The sequence below is a fragment of the Pocillopora damicornis genome, chromosome 1, assembly GCF_964200805.1.
Source record: "Pocillopora damicornis chromosome 1, jaPocDami1.2, whole genome shotgun sequence".
In the NCBI taxonomy this organism is placed as follows: Eukaryota; Metazoa; Cnidaria; class Anthozoa; order Scleractinia; family Pocilloporidae; genus Pocillopora; species Pocillopora damicornis.
This window is the reverse complement of record NC_142670.1, coordinates 6,106,229-6,126,102: the sequence shown is the minus strand read 5'-3', so window position 1 is coordinate 6,126,102 and position 19,874 is coordinate 6,106,229. Positions and strand designations below refer to the sequence as shown.

The following is a 19,874-nucleotide window of genomic DNA, read 5'->3' as shown; positions in this document are numbered from 1 at the left end:
TTATCTTTATGGGAATTGTGATTCATCTTTTTTTACAAGTATATTTTTAATTTTTATAAGATTTACAGTTTTAGGTTAAAAAGAGTTCTCATCACATTGCTGCTCAGTTGACTGTGAATTGGTATTATTGTGAGAAATTAGAAAATTGATCACTCTTAAGAGTGCAAATTTTCAGCTTGATCCAGAGCTTTAAGCCTACAAAATGATCATCCCTTAATTCCCTGTTGAACCATCAATCATTTTCTTTGTTTTCATTTCCCACAGACATCTGACCCAAAGTGAATAGAAAAGAAGAGTATAAAAATGGGAGAGAAAAAGAAGGAAGAGAAAATGGGAATGTCAACCATCACACAACAGAGCAACCATCAAAGAAAAGAAAGGAAGACTTCTCAGAATCAAAGTATGAGGTTAAAAGCCTTCCCCTGAGAAGAAAAAGGTTTGTAAGCCTTTTGATTACCATACTTTATTGTTGCAAAATTAATCATTACTATTAATACTTAATTGAACCAGCTACCCTGATACTAGAATGAATTGGATCTGATATGATTGCATGTGTAAGGTACTGTATGTAAACCTGTCCTACTATGACACATTACTAACAATACTTGCAACAAAACGTTACTTACAATACTAACACTACTCAAAATACTGCCATTACTTTACCTAGAATTTATACAAAAGCAGTAACAATAGTGACAAAACTTTTAGGTAGATTCTTGGTGATTTTAACTTTGACAATTCAGGAGATGTTACCACTTTGTCTCCATTTTTCAAAGCAGCAGTGTCTTTAATTATCAACATTCCTATTTGGGACAACTCTTGCCTTGTGAGGACAACTCTTTGCTGTTAGAATATTTGATATACATGTAACTTTTATTCACTTCAAATTTTATCCATGGACATTTCAGGAAGTACCCAACTCCTGCCAGCAATCTGGCTGCCAAAGCTGCCACACTTCCAGAAACTCCATTTAAAGACTCAAAACCAAGTCCAAAGAAAACTGTTACTCTGAAAAAGGAAAAAAAGATGTTAGTAAGGAAACTCCAACCCAAGGAACACCAAGGTGTCAAAATCAGAGGAAGTGATTGAAGTTCCACCCTCATCGGAAAAGAAAAAATCTGGCTACCATGGTTTTATGGCAAGAGATGGTCCTAGGGCACTTGATTCAAAGGAAATCCCTCAGGTAGGTTTCAAAGACCAAGATCTGATTGTTAATTCTCCCCTCTAGCTGCTTTCTGTAAATAAATAATGAGAGTTTGTTGTTAGATCATTATAACAACTACATGCACTTGATAAGTTTTAGTATCCTCATTATATGTTTGCTGGATAATCTATGGATATTCTCAGGAGAAGTTACATGTTAATTTCTTACAGTAGTTAAATTATTATTATCTCTCAAAGCTCTTTATGGTTTGTTTTCCATCCTTTCAAATTTTATTGAGAGATGCAAGACAAAGGAAAATGAAGATTATTAGAATTAAGGCTTATTTGGAAAATCTGTAGATACAGTTTACACGAAAAAATTGTGAAATGCGTGCTTTGATTAACCCTTTTACTTCTGAGATGTCAATAGTAATTCTCCTTACTGTCTGTCATACAATTCTTGTAATGTTAGTTTGGAGAATTTGGTCTTGGATCAACTAATAATCCCCTGCTTGATTATTTATTCTTATCACTTGTCTGCATGATATTGTATTGATATTGTAAGGAGAAGTTCTGTCTTGGTCACTCATGGGAGTTAAAGGGTTAAACAAAAAAAATGTATTTTATCCTTTTACTCTCAGTTGTTGTTCAAATGTTGGTTCAATGTCAGTATCTGAGAAACTGCCTACCTACCCCTCCCCTAATACAACATTAACCCTTACTTGTAAGCAGTTGACAGTTTTTGGGTTAGGGGAGGGGTGGGTGCGCAGATGCTGACATTGATTCCAAATGTTCATAGTGTATCTACAGAGTTTTTTTCATTTTTCACCATTTATAACTTTTCAGTGTGGACAGTATTAAGAGGCCTTCAAGGGAAGAATTAATTATTTGTCTGCTCATCTTGAATTATGCATGCACGTAATAATATAATTTTTAGGAAGCAGAAAACTGTTTGGATGGACTGACGTTTCTTATTACGGGAATCTTGGAAAGCGCCGAGAGAGAGGAGGCAGCAGATTTGATTCAAAGATATGGTGGAAAAGTTACCCAATCAGTGAGTAAGAAAAAGAGTCAAGTCATCATGGGACGGGATCCTGGGAAGAGTAAACTTTCCAAGGTACATTGTAATGCACAGCTCAAAAGAGGAAGAAAAAAGAACTGTGAACATAAACATAGTATTAGCTGCACCCTTTCCCTAAATTTTTATAACAAATCTGGGTGCAGCTTCTAGCAAAAACACTTGGGAAACTTGCCACAAATTTGCATAAATTAACACAATTCATTGACGATTTGTAAGTCTGTATAGAAAACTAACAAGAACTGAGAAATTTACCATGGTGGAAATCTATCATTTTCTTTTTGTTGTTGGCCTCTAAAAGAGTTTCTTTTTTTTTTTTTTTTTTTTTTTTTTTTCCTATGAGCATAAACTTATACTGTGGAGTTTGTTAAATGTTTCTTTGTTAAGAGACCCTTAACTGGTTTAAGGTTTTATTTCCTTCCTTGAATAGCTAAACATTACTTGGCAAGAAACCTGTGGTTTCTTTGTTGTTGTTGTTTTTGTAGTTGCTTTTTTTGTGCAACTGATCCCATAATTGTTAATCCTCATTTCCCTTCTTCCATCTACTTAATTTACAGTGTCACTCAGTCTGTCTGTCTGTCTGTCTGCTCTTTTGTGTATGTTCATTCTTCCAATTACTGTCTTTCTATCTGTCACTTATTCTCCTTGTTCTCCTCTGTCCAGTCACCCACCTGTCAGTTTTACCACTACTCTAAATTCCACCTTTAGGTTCATCTGTTGGATCATTTTACTGTACTTCTACCTGTAGACTTGTTTGTGTTACTTAAATTGAGTTACAAGAAAGTACAGTTTTCTTTTTTTTTTATTGCTTTATTTTTTTAATCTACATAAGATTTTGACAGTAAAGGTAATTTTTTTTTTGTGCAGGAGAACCAAGTCTGTTATGGGTAGACAAATATCAGCCTTGGGCAGTGAAGCAGATTATTGGTCAGCAGGGTGATGAGAGCAGCATGAGAAAGCTGATGAACTGGGTTGAGAGACTGGGAAAAGAATAGAAAGAAACCAGCCTCTAAATGTGAGTACACATTGATTGTCAAGATGCTTTTCCCTCAAATACATGTACATGTAACTTCTCTTCAGGCAAGTATACAAACAGTTCAGGCAAACTGTCAGAGAAAGCAGATGAAAAAGTTTGGGTTGTAACCAGATAGGGGGACCTTTCTAGGGGGGGGGGGGGAGTAGCAATTCTCCTAGTCACCTGATGCTACTGAAATTAACATAAGCATAGGCAAGGTTAGAACTGTGGCTCTTGTGCTGACTTTACCTCTAACTCTTTATCTCACATGAGTGACCAAGACAGGATTTCTCCTTACAATATCAGTACAATATCAATCAGACAAGTAATGAGAATATAGAAAAATATCAATCTGGGGATAATTAGTTGATCCAATACCAAATTATCCAAATCATAAAAATTTTATGGCAGACAGTAAGAAGTACTAGTGAGCTGTTTGAAGTAAAAGGGTTCAGTGGATGAACCTAACCTTAATCAACAGATATATTACATAAGACCTTAAATTGAGTTGTAATGCAAATGTCGTCTAGCTGTTGGCTAAATACCTTTCACATTGAATCCAGATTGTTTCTTAATTCCCACATTCAGAGATACAATTTGTTAAACAGCTGTAACTTATGAAATTTTATGAATTTATTTTACTCGACAGTCACTTATACAGTAGCTAGTATGTTAGTACTGGAATCACAGTTTTAAACCTTTTTATTTTGCACAGCTTTCTTTTACAACAAAGACCAAGGTGGGTCGTCCTTTATGGCAGCTCTTCTGTCCGGTTCCCCAGGAGTTGGAAAAACAACAACAGCTACATGTATCCTGGTTTGTGAAGAGCTGGGTTTTACGTACATTGAAATGAATGCCAGTGACACACGAAGCAAAAAGACCTTGGAAGAACACATTTCTCAGTCACTGAACAATAAAACCATGGATGGCTTTCTGACAGGTTGTCAAATTTCTGTATGATTTGGAATGACTTTGATATTATTAAAGATACTTCATGAATTCTCCAGTCTTACTAAACTGATTTTCCTCTCTAGTTAATTTATTAGATTTCAGATGTCATTTTTCCTTGTATTTTTAGTCGTATTCGCTATACAGTAACTTTTTGCTAAATTTCGCCTTATGTCATTTCTTTTCACTCACCCGTCGAATTACAGCTCTACTGGTCAAATTTTCCTAAAACATTCGTGAAGTTTCCAGGCCGAAAAATCGCCTGCATCTTTAATAAGAAAATTTCCTTCACATGCTTTCAGTAAGTGTGTTTCTCATTCTCCCCAGTCCTTTCAAGACCTCTCGTATGGCAGTCCAGCGCCCTTCGATCACCTTAAGCAGGCGATGGTTTAACGACCATCACATCAGAAAAAAATAATTATAAAAAAATAGCATGTTTATGTCATTGAGCTATACTTCGAATTAATGAAAATAAAAAGTTGAAAAAATGTAATATGAGGCCCTGTCCAAACTTGGCGTATAAATAGTGAAACAGCATCGCTACAAAATAGAATCATGGATCACGAAATAAGCAATGACACGATTTTCTATTTCGAGTTCGATGAGCTCATATTCAGCTTCTTCAATACTGCTGGTGTTACCAAGTGCACCGTTTTGTTACACACTTGTGGGGCAAATCACATTTTCACAGGAGTTAAGGTGAGGACAGAATAAGTTAATAGCGACCTAATGCAGTGAATGAGATAAACGGGTATTGACTAAAGATACAAATAGAAATAATTTGAAGCGTGAGACGAAAGAAAGAAATATCGATCTTGTTTACTCGTCACGAACGCAGGATCGAATCTTCGACCATGGGATTTTACAATCTGAAGTTCTCACATATAGCAATAAATTTCTCGTTAATGAGCCATGACATACGGTGGATAAATAGAGGATCATTCCGCATACTGCTCAGATCATCAATGTCAAAATTTTCATGTCTTAAAATACATAACGATAGAAAGGAAATTTCAAGCTCTTTCGTGACAAAGGAAAATATAATTTTTAACCGACGACCGAAAAAAAACCCTATCCGTCAGATTAAGTTAAACGACAGATTAAATATCAATGCTGACATGTAGATAAACATACCAGACCTTGAGGTAGCTTAATTATCTTCCCACGAGGGATTTACGAAGCTGCGGCATTTCTGATTCCAGTATCATGTGCGTCACTTGTCTGTACGAACTGTTAGACATTTATTTATGGCCTCGCTTACTGCATCCAAACTCGGCTGACAATTCTAGAGCTCAAAGAGACAGAGAGCTACGGCCTCAGATTTCTCTTCAAACTTAAAGACAACTGGTTCAGTAACAATTTATTCATAAAATTCTTATAAGATACACAGAGGGTTTCTGCACACAAAGATGCATGGAGTACACAGATTTAAAAAAATTTTTAATATCTTCCTCGGATATTTTTTTTTAAGAAGAGTACTTACGGTATTCGCTTTAATTCTTTCCAAGACGCGAAACGATTTAACTATGCTTTTCTCTAGATACAACAAGAAGTCAAGTTTTTTTCTTGCAAAAGAACTTTATTGGAGTTAAATTTATTGCAAGTAATCTTCAGGTGAGGAAAGATAATGAAGAAATATGTAGCATATTATAATCGAAAGACAAGAAAATTGGAAAAAATTTACACAAAGAATACATATTATTGATGTGGTTTCTTTAGCTTTGTATCTCCCTCTAGTGATACACCGGACACCTACGCTTTTGACTGCAAAAATATTTAGGGCGCAATTGGCGGGAGTTATTTACAAGAAAAAAGCTTACCGTTATTACTTTTAGAAACTTTTAGAAGTTGGCATGGTGAGAGCGGAAAATGAAAATTTGAGAGAACTGTAACGCTAATAGGAAGATGACCAAAAACAAATGTGTATCATATTGAACGAGGGATATATCGAGTTGATCACTTGAAGAGAAATTGCATTGGTACAATATAACTCACGCTGTGAATTCACCCCTATCGATTCAGTTACGGCAGAGTGTAACATGTCCTGCTCAGACAAGAAAAGGGGTTTTGCGGATGCGAGTGTTTTGCACTGAAAGAGAAAGAACTGAATATAAATCACAGAAATAATTAATCGCCATGGAGAAACATGTAAACAAGCAGTAATCATAAAAAGAATAAAAAAAACAAACAGACAAAAATACAAGCACAATACTGGGCATTAGATGAGGTTACATTTTTCAAACTCGTAAATATGTTACCTTCATTTATTCATCGAATTGTTGTAAAGCAAAATATTATTTTGATATTTTCAGGCATGTAGAATTAACAAATGACATCGTCTGGAGAATAGAAGGATTCAGAGGATAACAGTTTAACAGGTACAAATCAATTTTCATTCTGTAACTGATCAGAGCTGTAGAGCTCATGTTATTTATAATGGAAGATCGCAATCTTATTTTTCTTGCGGCTGAAAACAATCAAGTTTAATTTCAGTCGAATTTCCCGGTTTATTGTTATCAGATGTGAAGATATTTCAATGGTTTCTCTCATTTGACTGGTTTAATAGTCTGCACGCGATGCAATTTCCTAAAGCCTTAAACTAATATCAATACATTATCCAGCAAACAGGCAATGAGAATTCTCAAAGTTTTATCAGGTAGAATTCGTTATCTTTGAACTAACACCAAATTTCTGTATCTACTTTGAAATGAAACATGTAGCAGCTAGAGGGGAGAATTAACAATTAGATCACTGAAGTTAAAGGTTTAACTGTGCGTGATGATTATGCGGCAGAAGCGCGTGACGAGCATGTGACAAAGCTAGATAACGTGACGTATATAATTAGAGCTCTCGTCAATATCAAAATCAGCAAATATCTCTTTGTAAGTTTGTAACAAAGCTCGAGGTTGAAAAAAATTACATAATCCCGACGTTTCTTTTGATATGGTAACATTCGCGATATATAGTAATAATAACGGTAATATGGTTCAGTTTCCAAAACGTGACATCTCCACCGCACTCTGTAAATGTACCATTTATATCTTCACATATAAAGGTATCAATATCGTCATTACAACCGGATTTATCAACATGACAGTTTTACCTTCCATGTGGGCTGTTTTTTTTTCAATTGTATTTTTTGTCTGAAGCTGAATTCAATTCTTTTTTGAAGAAAATAGTTCTTGTAATGAGAAACTGTTGTATTACAATGTCCGAAATTGAATTGATTTTTCGGCGAGCTGAGTTTCGGTGTAACGGATCTCTTTAATCGATGCCCCTATTTAAAAAATCATATTTGATGCAAATTTTTAATCAATATCTTTTGAATAAAATGGATGATACATGTTGGCCTATCGATACGAATTTATCCGCTTGAATTGAATTATCTATTTGAAGGAGTAAAAGATGTCATGAACACTAGATGGTAAAATTCGTATCCACGCGCGGTTATCTAATATCTCATGTATGCGTGTGTATTACTGAACAAGTGTGAGCCTAAGAAGGCTGTACATTGGCCAATTTCCCTCACTATATTTTAAGCCGGGACCGAGACGAAGGCTTCGTCAGCAACGGATCAAAGGATGTATCACACGATGACAAAATATATTCATGCATTATGGAAGTACCAAATAAATCTTCGAGTTTCGTTGTGATTTTTGTTTTGTTTTGTTTTCATTTAGGACGAATCTGTGACCTGTGTTTTAGCCAAAAATGCTGGAAAAGCTTTTATTCATAGGACAAAAATATATTGTTTAGTTATGAAATTATACGAGGTAGTCAACAGGCTACAAGCATTTCTTTTTTTCCTTCTGTGGGGAATCAAAGTGGGAATCTAAAGAATAAACATTTTGCACTCTTGGGTAGCCGATCAGAGCACAGCTTTCCTGCTCGCTCGCGGGTCCTACCTTAACGTATAAATAGCAGAGGAATTGGTCTTTTATTGCATTATTTTTGATCCATGCCTACCGGGTACAACAAGGTTGTTTATTGCAATTCACGCATTTTGATAAGGGACAGCCTTGAACGACTTTTCAACAGATGAGACTACGAAAACAAACAAACAAACATGACACAACCCGCAGAACTTAACTGGAGCTGTCACGCAATTACAATAGCGTGACGGAGGAAACTTTGAGATTTTCAATCTTCCTCTATGATTAAGTATAAAATGTTTTCTTTAGGTTACTTTCATCTGAGTCTCCTCTTTTGATTTTAAACAATGTAGCGCAGTACAATCGATTCACTTTTATTTCTAGCAATGGCAGAAAGCAACCTCCCAACAACGGGAGAAGAACTGGAGGTGAAAAATGAGTTTCCAGCCACAGGTAAGAAAAAGCAACAGGGAAAGACTTCGTTGTGGTAATTTTGCACAGTTTGTTAATTAAGTATATCTTAATTCCGGTGCACAATTTTTAAAATTACTTCGACTTGAAGGTTTTTACGGAATCCAGTAAATAAGTCAGTATAGAACGCTAGTTGTAATTGCACATAGTTGTGATCACTAACAAAGTTTAAATATCTGCTCGGTAATTTCAGCAACAGAGGAAAGTCAAGTTACGTCAAGTGACGCTGAACTGGATGTATACAATGACCCTTTAAGAGGTGAGAAAACCAGGTGAAGTAAGATTGTTTGAAAGACGTCCCAGTGAAGTTTTTTTGTCCTATTTACATCAAAATTTACGTATGTTTTGTGAATGAGTTTTTGAAGCAGCAAAATATCTTCAAATTTCAAACTTTGTTACCAGTAAAATAAAAACGAAACAAAAAAATAATACATTGCTCGATCCAATGGAGCAGAATACGATGACATCATTAATTATCTACAAGCCACAAAGCGGCAAATTTGAACGCGACTTCGCTTTGAAGAGCCCTAAATTAGAGAAGAATGGGTCAAACTTGGCCCACTAGGCTTTGTATAACTCAGTTTTCTGAGTTTTAGAAGTGCTTCCTTCCAAATCAACGCACGGCGTTTTAAAGATTAAAGATGTAGCTACAATTTTCACCTAAAATGAATAATATTTGCGAAGTAGAAGTATTTTCCTTTTGAATTTGAAGATACTCAAAATTTGGTCATTTTTAATGTGAAAGTCGTTTTCGGCGAGAGAGAGCTGTTGGCTGAAAAAATTGGCAAACGGATAACTTTTTGAGGCCGCCACGAAGAAAGTATTTGACTAAAAGTTATGCTAACGCCTGTTTGTCCGTTATTGTTCAATGCATGTTTGGCAGAAATTTTACTCAATTTGAGAATTCTACAGCGAAGAGGAGGCATTTTTTCTCGGCCGTATCGCCTGTTTTGGTCTTCTAAATATTTCACGCCTTGTTAGACAGTTATGTTAACACCAGGCCCACGCTATAAACCACCAGTCAACAAAATGTAGAACCCCTGACTTTCACAACAGGCAAAATGGCACTTCGCGGGAAAGCAGTACTTTCCCAATCAAATTTCTCCAGTTGGCACGAACCCTGGTCACTCTCAGCGCGATGTTTTTTTTTTTAACAGAACATTCACAAGTTTTAACTTTTTCGTTCCTGGCTTTGCTCTGCTTCATGCACTAACTATGGGGTTTTATATTCTAACTTGATATTTGGGAAAACGTAACCCAGGTGTAAAAGGGTTTTTGGAAAATCTCTCTATCTAAATGTAAACCGAACAGACTTGATTTGCTTACAGCCAAGCTACAGCTAAAACCTCTAATAGAACATGTGTATATTTTTAAACAAACAAAGAGCAAAGATAAACTCTTCTGAAGTGCGATTGTAAACAAAGTTGAGTTGAAATAGGAGCTCCCGGTAAAATTTTTGATATTTTGGAAAACGTAAGCCAGTTGTAAAAGGAGTTTGTGAAAGCCTCTCGACCTAAATGTAAACCGGGAAACTTGAACTGGTAATAGCCAAGCTGCAGCCCAGACTCTTAACAGCTTGCACACAAACAAAGTGTACAGATATTAAACTTTTCTAATTTTTCGTTTTTCATAGCTCTAAGTTCCTTTAACCTAAAATTTTGTTTGGAAGTATAAAGTTTGCATCATCGGTCAAGGGTCGTATTACTCATTACTAAATCATTACTAAATCATTAAAACGGTATGTTTTCAGGGATAGCGAAAGTATGTCTCGAGGAAGGTAACAAAGAATACAGACAAGGAGAAGCTAATAACGCGATAAACTCTTACACGGAAGGACTTCAAGTGAACTGCAAAGATAAACGACTCAACGCCAAGCTTTACAGTAACAGGGCAACAGCTCATTTCCGTTTGGGTAACAATTTCATTTCTAAATATATAAATCTCTCATGCAGCGTTACAAGATAGCGGAATACACAATCTGCATCAAGAAAAGAAAGAAGTTGAGCAACAGCAGAGGAAAAGCACAAATACATGAATCCCCCTTTAGTGGATGAAAATTAAGAAAAGAAATGATTCTCGTTATTAGACTACAATTTAAGCAATTGTAATTTTTCAGGCTTCTTTACTGCAATTTCATTGGATGACAACTTTTTTAAACCTCATTTCCTGAATCTCATAGCAAACTACATGGAATGTCTGGATGATGCAACAGTTGCTGTTCAATTGGAACCCACTTTCATCAAAGCTATTAAGAAAGGTAGGTTTTTCAGACATAAGCCATCAAAATTTTATTCTCTGATTTCGTCAAAAGAGGATTGTGTGGTAACTGCACTCCAAGTGTCAATTGTATCTGGTGTGTCAATGTCTGTTATGTGGATATAAAGCATAAGAAAATGTCAATAAGCTCTCAAATACCGCTGCCTGGTTAGTTCACGTTGTAGAGCGCCGGAGGTCGAGGGTTCAAGCCTTGGACCGGACCATCACCCTGAGTCTTAAATATCTGAGGGCAATGTGCTGCCGCCTAAGCTGTGACATCTGCAAATGGTTTGATATTCTTGTCACGGATATGGACGGAAAACTGTGAGCCCCGTTTCCTAAATCTTCTCTGTAACTATTAGCAGGGGACGTTACAAAACCCGAAAAAGAAGCACCTGAAAGATTCCCTATCAAGAGTTAAACTGCTCAATGCAGTCTTCCCGAAAACTTCCCCGAAAAATGCTGAAAAGTGCATAACAGCACATTAAAAGAAAGAATGCGCGAGATAAATTCGTCGTTATCATCATAAATTGAAGCTTAATTGGTAGCCGCTTTGTATTAGTTCCTTATTGTTCATTTTGAGTTCTTCCACAAGTTCAAATTTCCTTCAATATCACAATTTTTGTTCCCAGCTAAATGAAAAATTAAGTCCATTTTATCAATACGTTTATACCTTAACAGTGATAAATTACCTCGCACCACCAGTTATTCTCTCCTTTTCAGGAGCCAGAGCTTGTGTCGAACTTTGCTGGTATAAAGAAGCAAGGAGCTGGTTGCATATGGGATTGACCGTATCCTTTAACGAATGTTTCCAGCGTGATACGAGATGCAATGCGAATAATATTTCAAGAATAAAAAAATACGTTCCAGGCAGATTCTTCTACACATAATGCAAGCCATGTTCTCTTATACTGCACTGAGCAGTTTAAAGAAGCTAAAATATTATTAAGGAGTTCTTTCGATTGTTCGACGAAACTTTACTTAAAAGAAGAGGCCATATTAACTAATTCCCAGAGTTTCTGCTAAATGCCCCTCGTTTTTGTCTTGAGACGAGCATCACCATTTCGGCCGAATCTAAATTAATAAATGCGCTTCAGAACTAGCTAACACTCTCGAATAACTTGGAATCAAATCTCTTCAAGAAAACCACACTCGAATTATCATTCCAATTTTAAGGTTTTATCCAACACTCTCATTATTTTTAAAACATATTTCCATTGTATGTTCGCAAATCCGCTCATGATATAGTTACCCTTGACACGTTTTAAGATTGACAACAATAACGAACGTCTGCTTCAATTAAAAAGGAAATCGAATACTGAACTAAAGGTCAAAGCAAACACTTATGCTAGTCTCAGATGTACTTACCATAATGCTGCACAGTTCGATACAGCAATCGAGTACCATCAACTTCATCTAGAAATTGCTAAAGAAGTGGAAGACAAGGCCAGAGAGGGAGCAAGTTATGGCAATCTCGGCAACGCTTATAAAGGTCTAGGAGAGTTCAAAACAGCCATCAAGTACCATCAACGTCATCTAGAAATTGCTAAAGAAGTGGGAGACAAGGCCGGAGAGGGAGCAAGTTATGGAAATCTCGGCAACGCTTATGACAGTCTAGAAGAGTTCAAAACAGCCATCAAGTACCATCAGCAATGTCTAGAAATTGCTAAAGAAGTGGGAGACAAGGCCGGAGAGGGAAAAAGTTATTGCAATCTCGGCAACGCTTATGACAGTCTAGGAGAGTTCAAAACAGCCATCAAGTACCATCAACAATGTCTAGAAATTGCTAAAGAAGTGGGAGACAAGGCCGGAGAGGGAAAAAGTTATTGCAATCTCGGCAACGCTTATCAAGGTCTAGGAGAGTTCAAAACAGCCATCAAGTACCATCAACGTCATCTAGAAATTGCTAAAGAAGTGGGAGACAAGGCCGGAGAGGGAAGAAGTTATGGCAATCTGGGCATCGCTTATCGCAGTCTAGGAGAGTTCAAAACAGCCATCAAGTACCATCAACGTGATCTAGAAATTGCTAAAGAAGTGGGAGACAAGGCCGGAGAGGGAAAAAGTTATTGCAATCTCGGCAACGCTTATCAAGGTCTAGGAGAGTTCAAAACAGCCATCAAGTACCATCAACAATGTCTAGAAATTGCTAAAGAAGTGGGAGACAAGGCCGGAGAGGGAAAAAGTTATTGCAATCTCGGCAACGCTTATCAAGGTCTAGGAGAGTTCAAAACAGCCATCAAGTACCATCAACGTGATCTAGAAATTGCTAAAGAAGTGGAAGACAAGGCCGGAGAGGGAAGAAGTTATGGCAATCTCGGCAACGCTTATCGCAGTCTAGGAGAGTTCAAAACAGCCATCAAGTACCATCAACGTGATCTAGAAATTGCTAAAGAAGTGGGAGACAAGGCCGGAGAGGGAAAAAGTTATTGCAGTCTCGGCAACGCTTATCGCAGTCTAGGAGAGTTCAAAACAGCCATCAAGTACCATCAACGTCATCTAGAAATTGCTAAAGAAGTGGGAGACAAGGCCGGAGACGGAAAAAGTTATTGCAATCTCGGCAACGCTTATCGCAGTCTAGGAGAGTTCAAAACAGCCATCAAGTACCATCAACGTCATCTAGAAATTGCTAAAGAAGTGGGAGACAAGGCCGGAGAGGGAAAAAGTTATGGCAATCTCGGCAACGCTTATCAAGGTCTAGGAGAGTTCAAAACAGCCATCAAGTACCATCAACAATGTCTAGAAATTGCTAAAGAAGTGGGAGACAAGGCCGGAGAGGGAAAAAGTTATTGCAATCTCGGCAACGCTTATCAAGGTCTAGGAGAGTTCAAAACAGCCATCAAGTACCATCAACGTGATCTAGAAATTGCTAAAGAAGTGGAAGACAAGGCCGGAGAGGGAAGAAGTTATGGCAATCTCGGCAACGCTTATCGCAGTCTAGGAGAGTTCAAAACAGCCATCAAGTACCATCAACGTGATCTAGAAATTGCTAAAGAAGTGGGAGACAAGGCCGGAGAGGGAAAAAGTTATTGCAATCTCGGCAACGCTTATCAAGGTCTAGGAGAGTTCAAAACAGCCATCAAGTACCATCAACGTCATCTAGAAATTGCTAAAGAAGTGGGAGACAAGGCCGGAGAGGGAAAAAGTTATTGCAATCTCGGCAACGCTTATCAAGGTCTAGGAGAGTTCAAAACAGCCATCAAGTACCATCAACGTGATCTAGAAATTGCTAAAGAAGTGGGAGACAAGGCCGGAGAGGGAACAAGTTATGGCAATCTCGGCAACGCTTATGACAGTCTAGGAGAGTTCAAAACAGCCATCAAGTACCATCAACGTCATCTAGAAATTGCTAAAGAAGTGGGAGACAAGGCCGGAGAGGGAAAAAGTTATTGCAATCTCGGCAACGCTTATCGCAGTCTAGGAGAGTTCAAAACAGCCATCAAGTACCATCAACGTCATCTAGAAATTGCTAAAGAAGTGGGAGACAAGGCCGGAGAGGGAGCAAGTTATGGCAATCTCGGCAACGCTTATGACAGTCTAGGAGAGTTCAAAACAGCCATCAAGTACCATCAACGTCATCTAGAAATTGCTAAAGAAGTGGGAGACAAGGCCGGAGAGGGAAAAAGCTATGGCAATCTCGGCAACGCTTATTGAAGGCTAAGAAAGTTCAAAACAGCCATCGAGTACCATCAACAATGTCTAGAAATTTCTAAAGAAGTGGGAGACAAGGCCGGAGAGGGAGCAAGTTATTGCAATCTCGGCAACGATTATCAAGTTCTACGACAGTTCAAAACAGCAATGGATTACTATCAACGCACTCTAGAAATCGCTCAAGAAGTGGGAGACAAGGCCGTAGAGGGAAAAAGTTATGGCAATCTCGGCAACGCTTATCGCAGTCTAGGAGAGTTCAAAACAGCCATCAAGTACCATCAACGTCATCTAGAAATTGCTAAAGAAGTGGGAGACAAGCCTGGAGTGGCGTGCTCACTCTGTTCCCTTGGAAACCATTTTGAGTGCCAAGGAAATCTCATGATGGCCTTTGACTATTTTTACTCAAGTGTAGAATTGTATGATGATATCAGGGCCAGTCTTCAACTCAACGATCAGTGGAAGATTACTTATCGTAATCTTTACCAAATAGCATACAAAGGTTTGTGGCGTATAAATCTCAAACGAGGTCAAGCTCTAAAGGCTCTTCTTGCCACAGAGAAAGGACGTGCTCAAGCTCTGAGAGATCTCATGACCACAAAATATCAGCCTGGAGATTCTTTAACGAAAGGCGCATCCCACATTTCTCTGAGGTGCGTTACATCGAGCACAGTTTTCATAGCTATTAATGGACCATGCGTTTACTTCTGGGTTTGCCTCAGTGAAGATAACATCCAGATGAAAAAGGTACACGTCAACGATTATAAGTTTGAGGATGAATTGGAACGTTTCATCCAGCTGCTGAACGAAACTACTCTGAAGGAGATCCGTGAAAGAGATACTGTTAAAATCGAAAATCTTCCTCCTGATTCGCCGACAGAAGAGGAAAAGGCCAATGATGTGATCCGAGTTGATGTGAGGCACTCCCAATCAAGTGCTTTAAAGAAGCTGCATGACATTATCGTTGCTCCTATTGCTGACCTGATCGAAGGCAACGAGATAACATTCGTTCCTGAGGGGCCATTTTGCCTTGTACCTTATGCAGCGTTGCTGGACTCCAAGTCATCATATCTGAGTGATTCTTGCACAATTCGTGTGCTTCCCTCTCTGACGACGTTGCAACTAATTCATGATTGTCCAGCTGACTTTCACATCAAGACTGGTACATTGCTTGTCGGCGACCCATGTTTCAAAGATATCATCTATCAGGGAAGACGTTTGGAACAACTTCCAGGAGCAAGGGAAGAAGTGGAAATGATCGGACGTATCCTCAATGTTCCCCCCCTCACTGGAGAAATGGCAACAAAACATGAAGTTTTAAAACGAATATCATCAGTGGCCTTAGTTCACATAGCAGCACACGGTAAAATGGAAACTGGAGAAGTTATCCTAGCGCCAAACACCACAAGAGAAAACCCTCAGCCGCATGAGGAAGACTATCTACTGACGATGAAAGATGTCATAGAAGCTGGGTTGCGAGCTCGTCTGGTTGTACTTAGCTGCTGTCACACTGCTCGTGGGGAAGTCATGGCAGAGGGTGTGGTGGGCATGGCGCGTGCACTTTTGGGTGCCGGTGCTAGATCTGTTGTAGTAACCTTGTGGGCGATTGGCGACGAGGGAACCCTGGAGTTCATGAGTTTCTTCTACGATGCACTTGCCAAAGGCAAGAAAGCAAGTGAAGCTCTCAATCAGGCCATGAAGTGTATGAGAGAAATTGAAGAGTTCAAGGAGGTGATTTACTGGGCACCATTTGTACTCATTGGTGATGATGTCAACCTGGATGTCAAGGATATCAGAAGCCGAAACAAGTAAATATTCTGTTTATACATTCTATTTAATACAAAGTTACCTTAAATCGTAATTATAGCTTATCTATGAGCAATGATACTTGCGTGTTATTTTCCTTTCAGTTGGGTTACGATATTTAGTTTTTGCTCCGGCAAGTTGAGATGCAGTAAAATCAAGAGGACACGTTTACGATGATGATATTCTTTTTAGGAAACCTGATAGGAGTAAAAAAGCAAATTTCTTTTAAAACAATCCTTTTGTGCAATGTATCGTTTCATGTGCTATGAAATATTTTATGGCAACTCAACTATCCTTCCTAAACTTAGATTCTTTTATTTTTCAGTTAAGGCAGTGAGCATTGGAGCCCCAAGGAGTTTTAGAATACCCGCAAACGCTGATATTTGGACCATAAACCAGTAAGCTACCGATTAAATATTTGTCAAGAGTCTTCTTTTCAAAGCAGGAAGAACCAAAAGGCGACTAAAGTCAAGTTTAACAAGAGAACGGATTTTCATTGATTCAAAAGTTGACTTTTTCCTTGTCTGAACTGCTCTTAAGAGCTTGATCTTTTATGGTCAGCTGAAACTACTGGTTTTTTTCACATAATGTCTTGAAATTATCATGAGTATCTATACAAAAGTTAATTTTTAATCTATGTATTACCTACTAATTGGGCGTTGCATTTGCGTCGAGGTTGAAGTCTTGAAAACGTTTCCAGAGTTTTTTAGACTTTTACTCAATCGGTTTTTTTCTCATGAGTGATGTAAAGCTGTTACAGCCATGTGCGTGTGTGGAGAATTTCCATGGAAATTGGAAAATAATCAGTTGTCCGATTGCTCGATTATCTTAGTTTATGTCGGATGGGAATTGTGAGTAACTTTTCGATGATTTGTACCCAGTAATTGGTACTTAAAGTTAGTTTCTGCTGATCAGAATTCGGTTTATCTGGACCTAAAATGACAGATTTTGGCCGTAATGGCAAGGATTTAGTCTTGGTATTAGTTAATTTTCTGAGATTTCTCCTTTAATTTTGAATGCAATAAATTGTGTTCTTTTTTACAAGACGATCGATGCATTTTAAGTATATTTTTTAAACTAATCGTCCGAAGGCAAAACGAGAAGTTTTATCTTAATTTTAGTTACCGGCGTACACAGCATTAAAAGAAGCTCAGAACGAGCTAGAAAGTTGGAGCCAAATGATTTCATTTAGTTTCTCCGATTAGATTGTTTACTTATTATCTAAGTACAATAAACTAACTTTTAAATGTCAAACAATGAAACAAGTCGCTTGGTTTTTTGTTAGAATGGAAGAGGAAATCAATGACAAAGGGAAGAAAATTTCTGCATCAACCTGCATAAGCCATTTCTTGTCGTTTGAAGTAGTGAGCGCGCCTAAGTCTTATTCGCTTAATAACTTTTGCTCATTTCTTTGAATAGGTTTACAGAATGAGAGATAAACTTCGATGTTTTCTGACTCTATAACTGCTAATATCCATCTCGGCGCACTTCTTTAGCACGTTATGCGACAGATATGATGTTTTGTTACATCTTGTCGTTTGAAGTAGTGAGCGCACCTGTGTCTAGTTCGCTCAACTATTGCCCATCTCTTTGGATAGAGTTATTAAATAAGATAAAGACCTCGATTTTTTTTCAGATTTTATAACTACTAGTTTCATTGGCAGCCGTTCCTTAGGATGTCACGCGACGCGCTTCTGTAAGCATGTAAAGCGACATGATGTTTTGTCATATATCTTTGAAGAGGCAAGGAAAAAGAAATTACCTTTCACTTTGGGAGATGATGCTTTACTCCATTTATAGAAAGAGTCCTCATCATGGGTACCCTAGGTCGGTGTGGTTCCTCGAGTGTAGAAAATATTGATGAATTTTTTTTCCACGGTTGTAAACTTAACTAAAACAGCTTAACTTACTTAGAACTGAAGAGGGTCGACCGAGGAGAACTTCTTGCGGCTAACGGTTTAAATTTTGGCCATTTTTCTGCTGCGGTTAACTCAAAATAACACAAATTAACACTTTGTAGGAAGGAAAGATTTCTAAGGTTAATTTTTGCTGTAACTAAGGGTTAAAATCTGTCAATTTTTACGCCTAACAGCTAGTTTTTTGACCGATTTACGGCTAACGGTTAACCCTATGGAGACCCTCGACTGAGAAATATGCAAGATGTGAAATGAAAACGGTTTAAGAGGGTGGCATTTTCAATTCGAATTCGGAATTAGACCTTTTAGGGAAAAACAAGCCGTGCAAAAATCCTGGAGGCGAGGATTAAACTGGGAGATCTAAAAAAACTGCGACAACGTAAATGTTTCAGCAGAACATCTCTACTGACGATAGCATATATTACAATCATTTAAAAAAAAAAAAAGATCCATGGGAAGGGGGAAGGATGAGTCGATGGTCCGTTTATCCCCCCGGGTTGGGAGTGTAAACAGCTACGTGGTTTCATGAGTAGCATCTCCGGACGGATTCTCAAGAATCTTAGAGCTACGATTTCAGAAGGTAAAGATAAGAATCTCCCTGAGAAATTGATAGACTTAGGCTTCTTTCTTCTTCTTAAATTTTCTCCTCGTGCTACATAACTCAACTCCGTCTATCCACCCTACAGCGGTCTTTAGTATATACCACAACAGAGCTCTTCGCGTGGGCTGATTGGCTAATTCAGAATTAATAGTCGAACCTGTATTAAGAGGTCGGTTGTAAAATTCCCGAATTTTTTCCTCTTATGCATTGTGACTTTCACCACTTTTTAGCGGTGGTCTCTATTAAGCGGTTGTGGTCATCCTTGACTGAGTCCCATCGGCCTGTTCGGGTTGTATGGAACGGTCACTTAGGGCGGAATCACTCGAATAAAACTACGAATTGTCTCTGAAGTAAAATTTATTCCATGTTTGTCTCCTAAAATCAATGTTAGTATTTAGAGTTCAAATATCCTCAACGCATTGCAGATTATCTTTCTTCTCAGGACTGTTTGTATCTAACAAATAATACATAAGAAAATTACGCAAATCATTTCCTTAGTAATTACCAAGAGGTCTGGCCGTTAGAATTCTTATTAATCGTTCTGTTTTTACGCTGCATCATCGTTTTGTTGATGTTATTCGATACATTTTGAAGCCATTTTTTAAAATATGCTTCACTTGAAAGAGAAATGATAAATTATGGTACAAAATGTTGTTTTCTTGTCTTTTCTTGGTGACCTGTATTAAACGATGATAACACTCTGTTATAACACTCAGTTACGGGTTAAAAACGGTTGCTCGATTGTGCCGTCCTCGTGAATTTGTGAAAGAATTAAATGGTTAGTTATGAGACAAAAAAGACGAGTTCCTTAATGTCATTACCCTCTGGAGTGTACGCTGGTATTTTCGCAAGTTCACGCCGAGATTCCCACGGGACACCTGTCGGGATCTCTCTCGGGATGCCGGTGAGGAGATTTGTACCAGGGAGCCAGCGGGAATTCAACCGGGATCCCCGCGCGGATAAAAACGAGCAAACAAAATTGAATGAAATCCGGTTTCGTCAGTGGTCCCACCAATCCAATATTTCACTTCCTCCTCACTTTCCACTTCCGCTAAGTTTTTTTCGAGAAAGATCAGAGGTCTCCACGACGTTGGAGTTCGCTAATTGTATATGAATACATTCG

General features: G+C 38.0%; 1 protein-coding gene, 1 long non-coding RNA gene and 1 pseudogene across 5 annotated transcripts in view; all 3 read left to right on the top strand.

Annotated features, from left to right (window-relative positions):
• Window positions 1-19,874, top strand: part of LOC113678045 (replication factor C subunit 1-like) — a 249,540-nt gene that overhangs the window by 89,258 nt on the left and 140,408 nt on the right. Inside the window, exons 4-5 of one of the 4 annotated variants that reach the window (XM_089184563.1) lie at window positions 265-436; window positions 909-1,183. The exons of 2 other annotated variants lie outside the window; for them this stretch is intronic. In XM_089184563.1, the coding sequence (XP_089040689.1) occupies window positions 1,128-1,183 (56 nt within the window). In that variant the 5' untranslated portion in view covers window positions 265-436; window positions 909-1,127. Of the gene's footprint in view, window positions 1-264; window positions 437-707; window positions 1,184-19,874 lie in introns of those variants that run through there. One more of the 4 variants, XM_089184566.1, reaches the window with a different exon arrangement.
• Window positions 1,192-4,245, top strand: LOC149051598 (uncharacterized). The gene is made up of 3 exons (XR_016180961.1): window positions 1,192-2,260; window positions 3,089-3,236; window positions 3,952-4,245. It is a non-coding gene; the product is annotated as an uncharacterized LOC149051598 (long non-coding RNA).
• LOC149051597 (uncharacterized) lies at window positions 7,516-16,240 on the top strand (annotated as a pseudogene).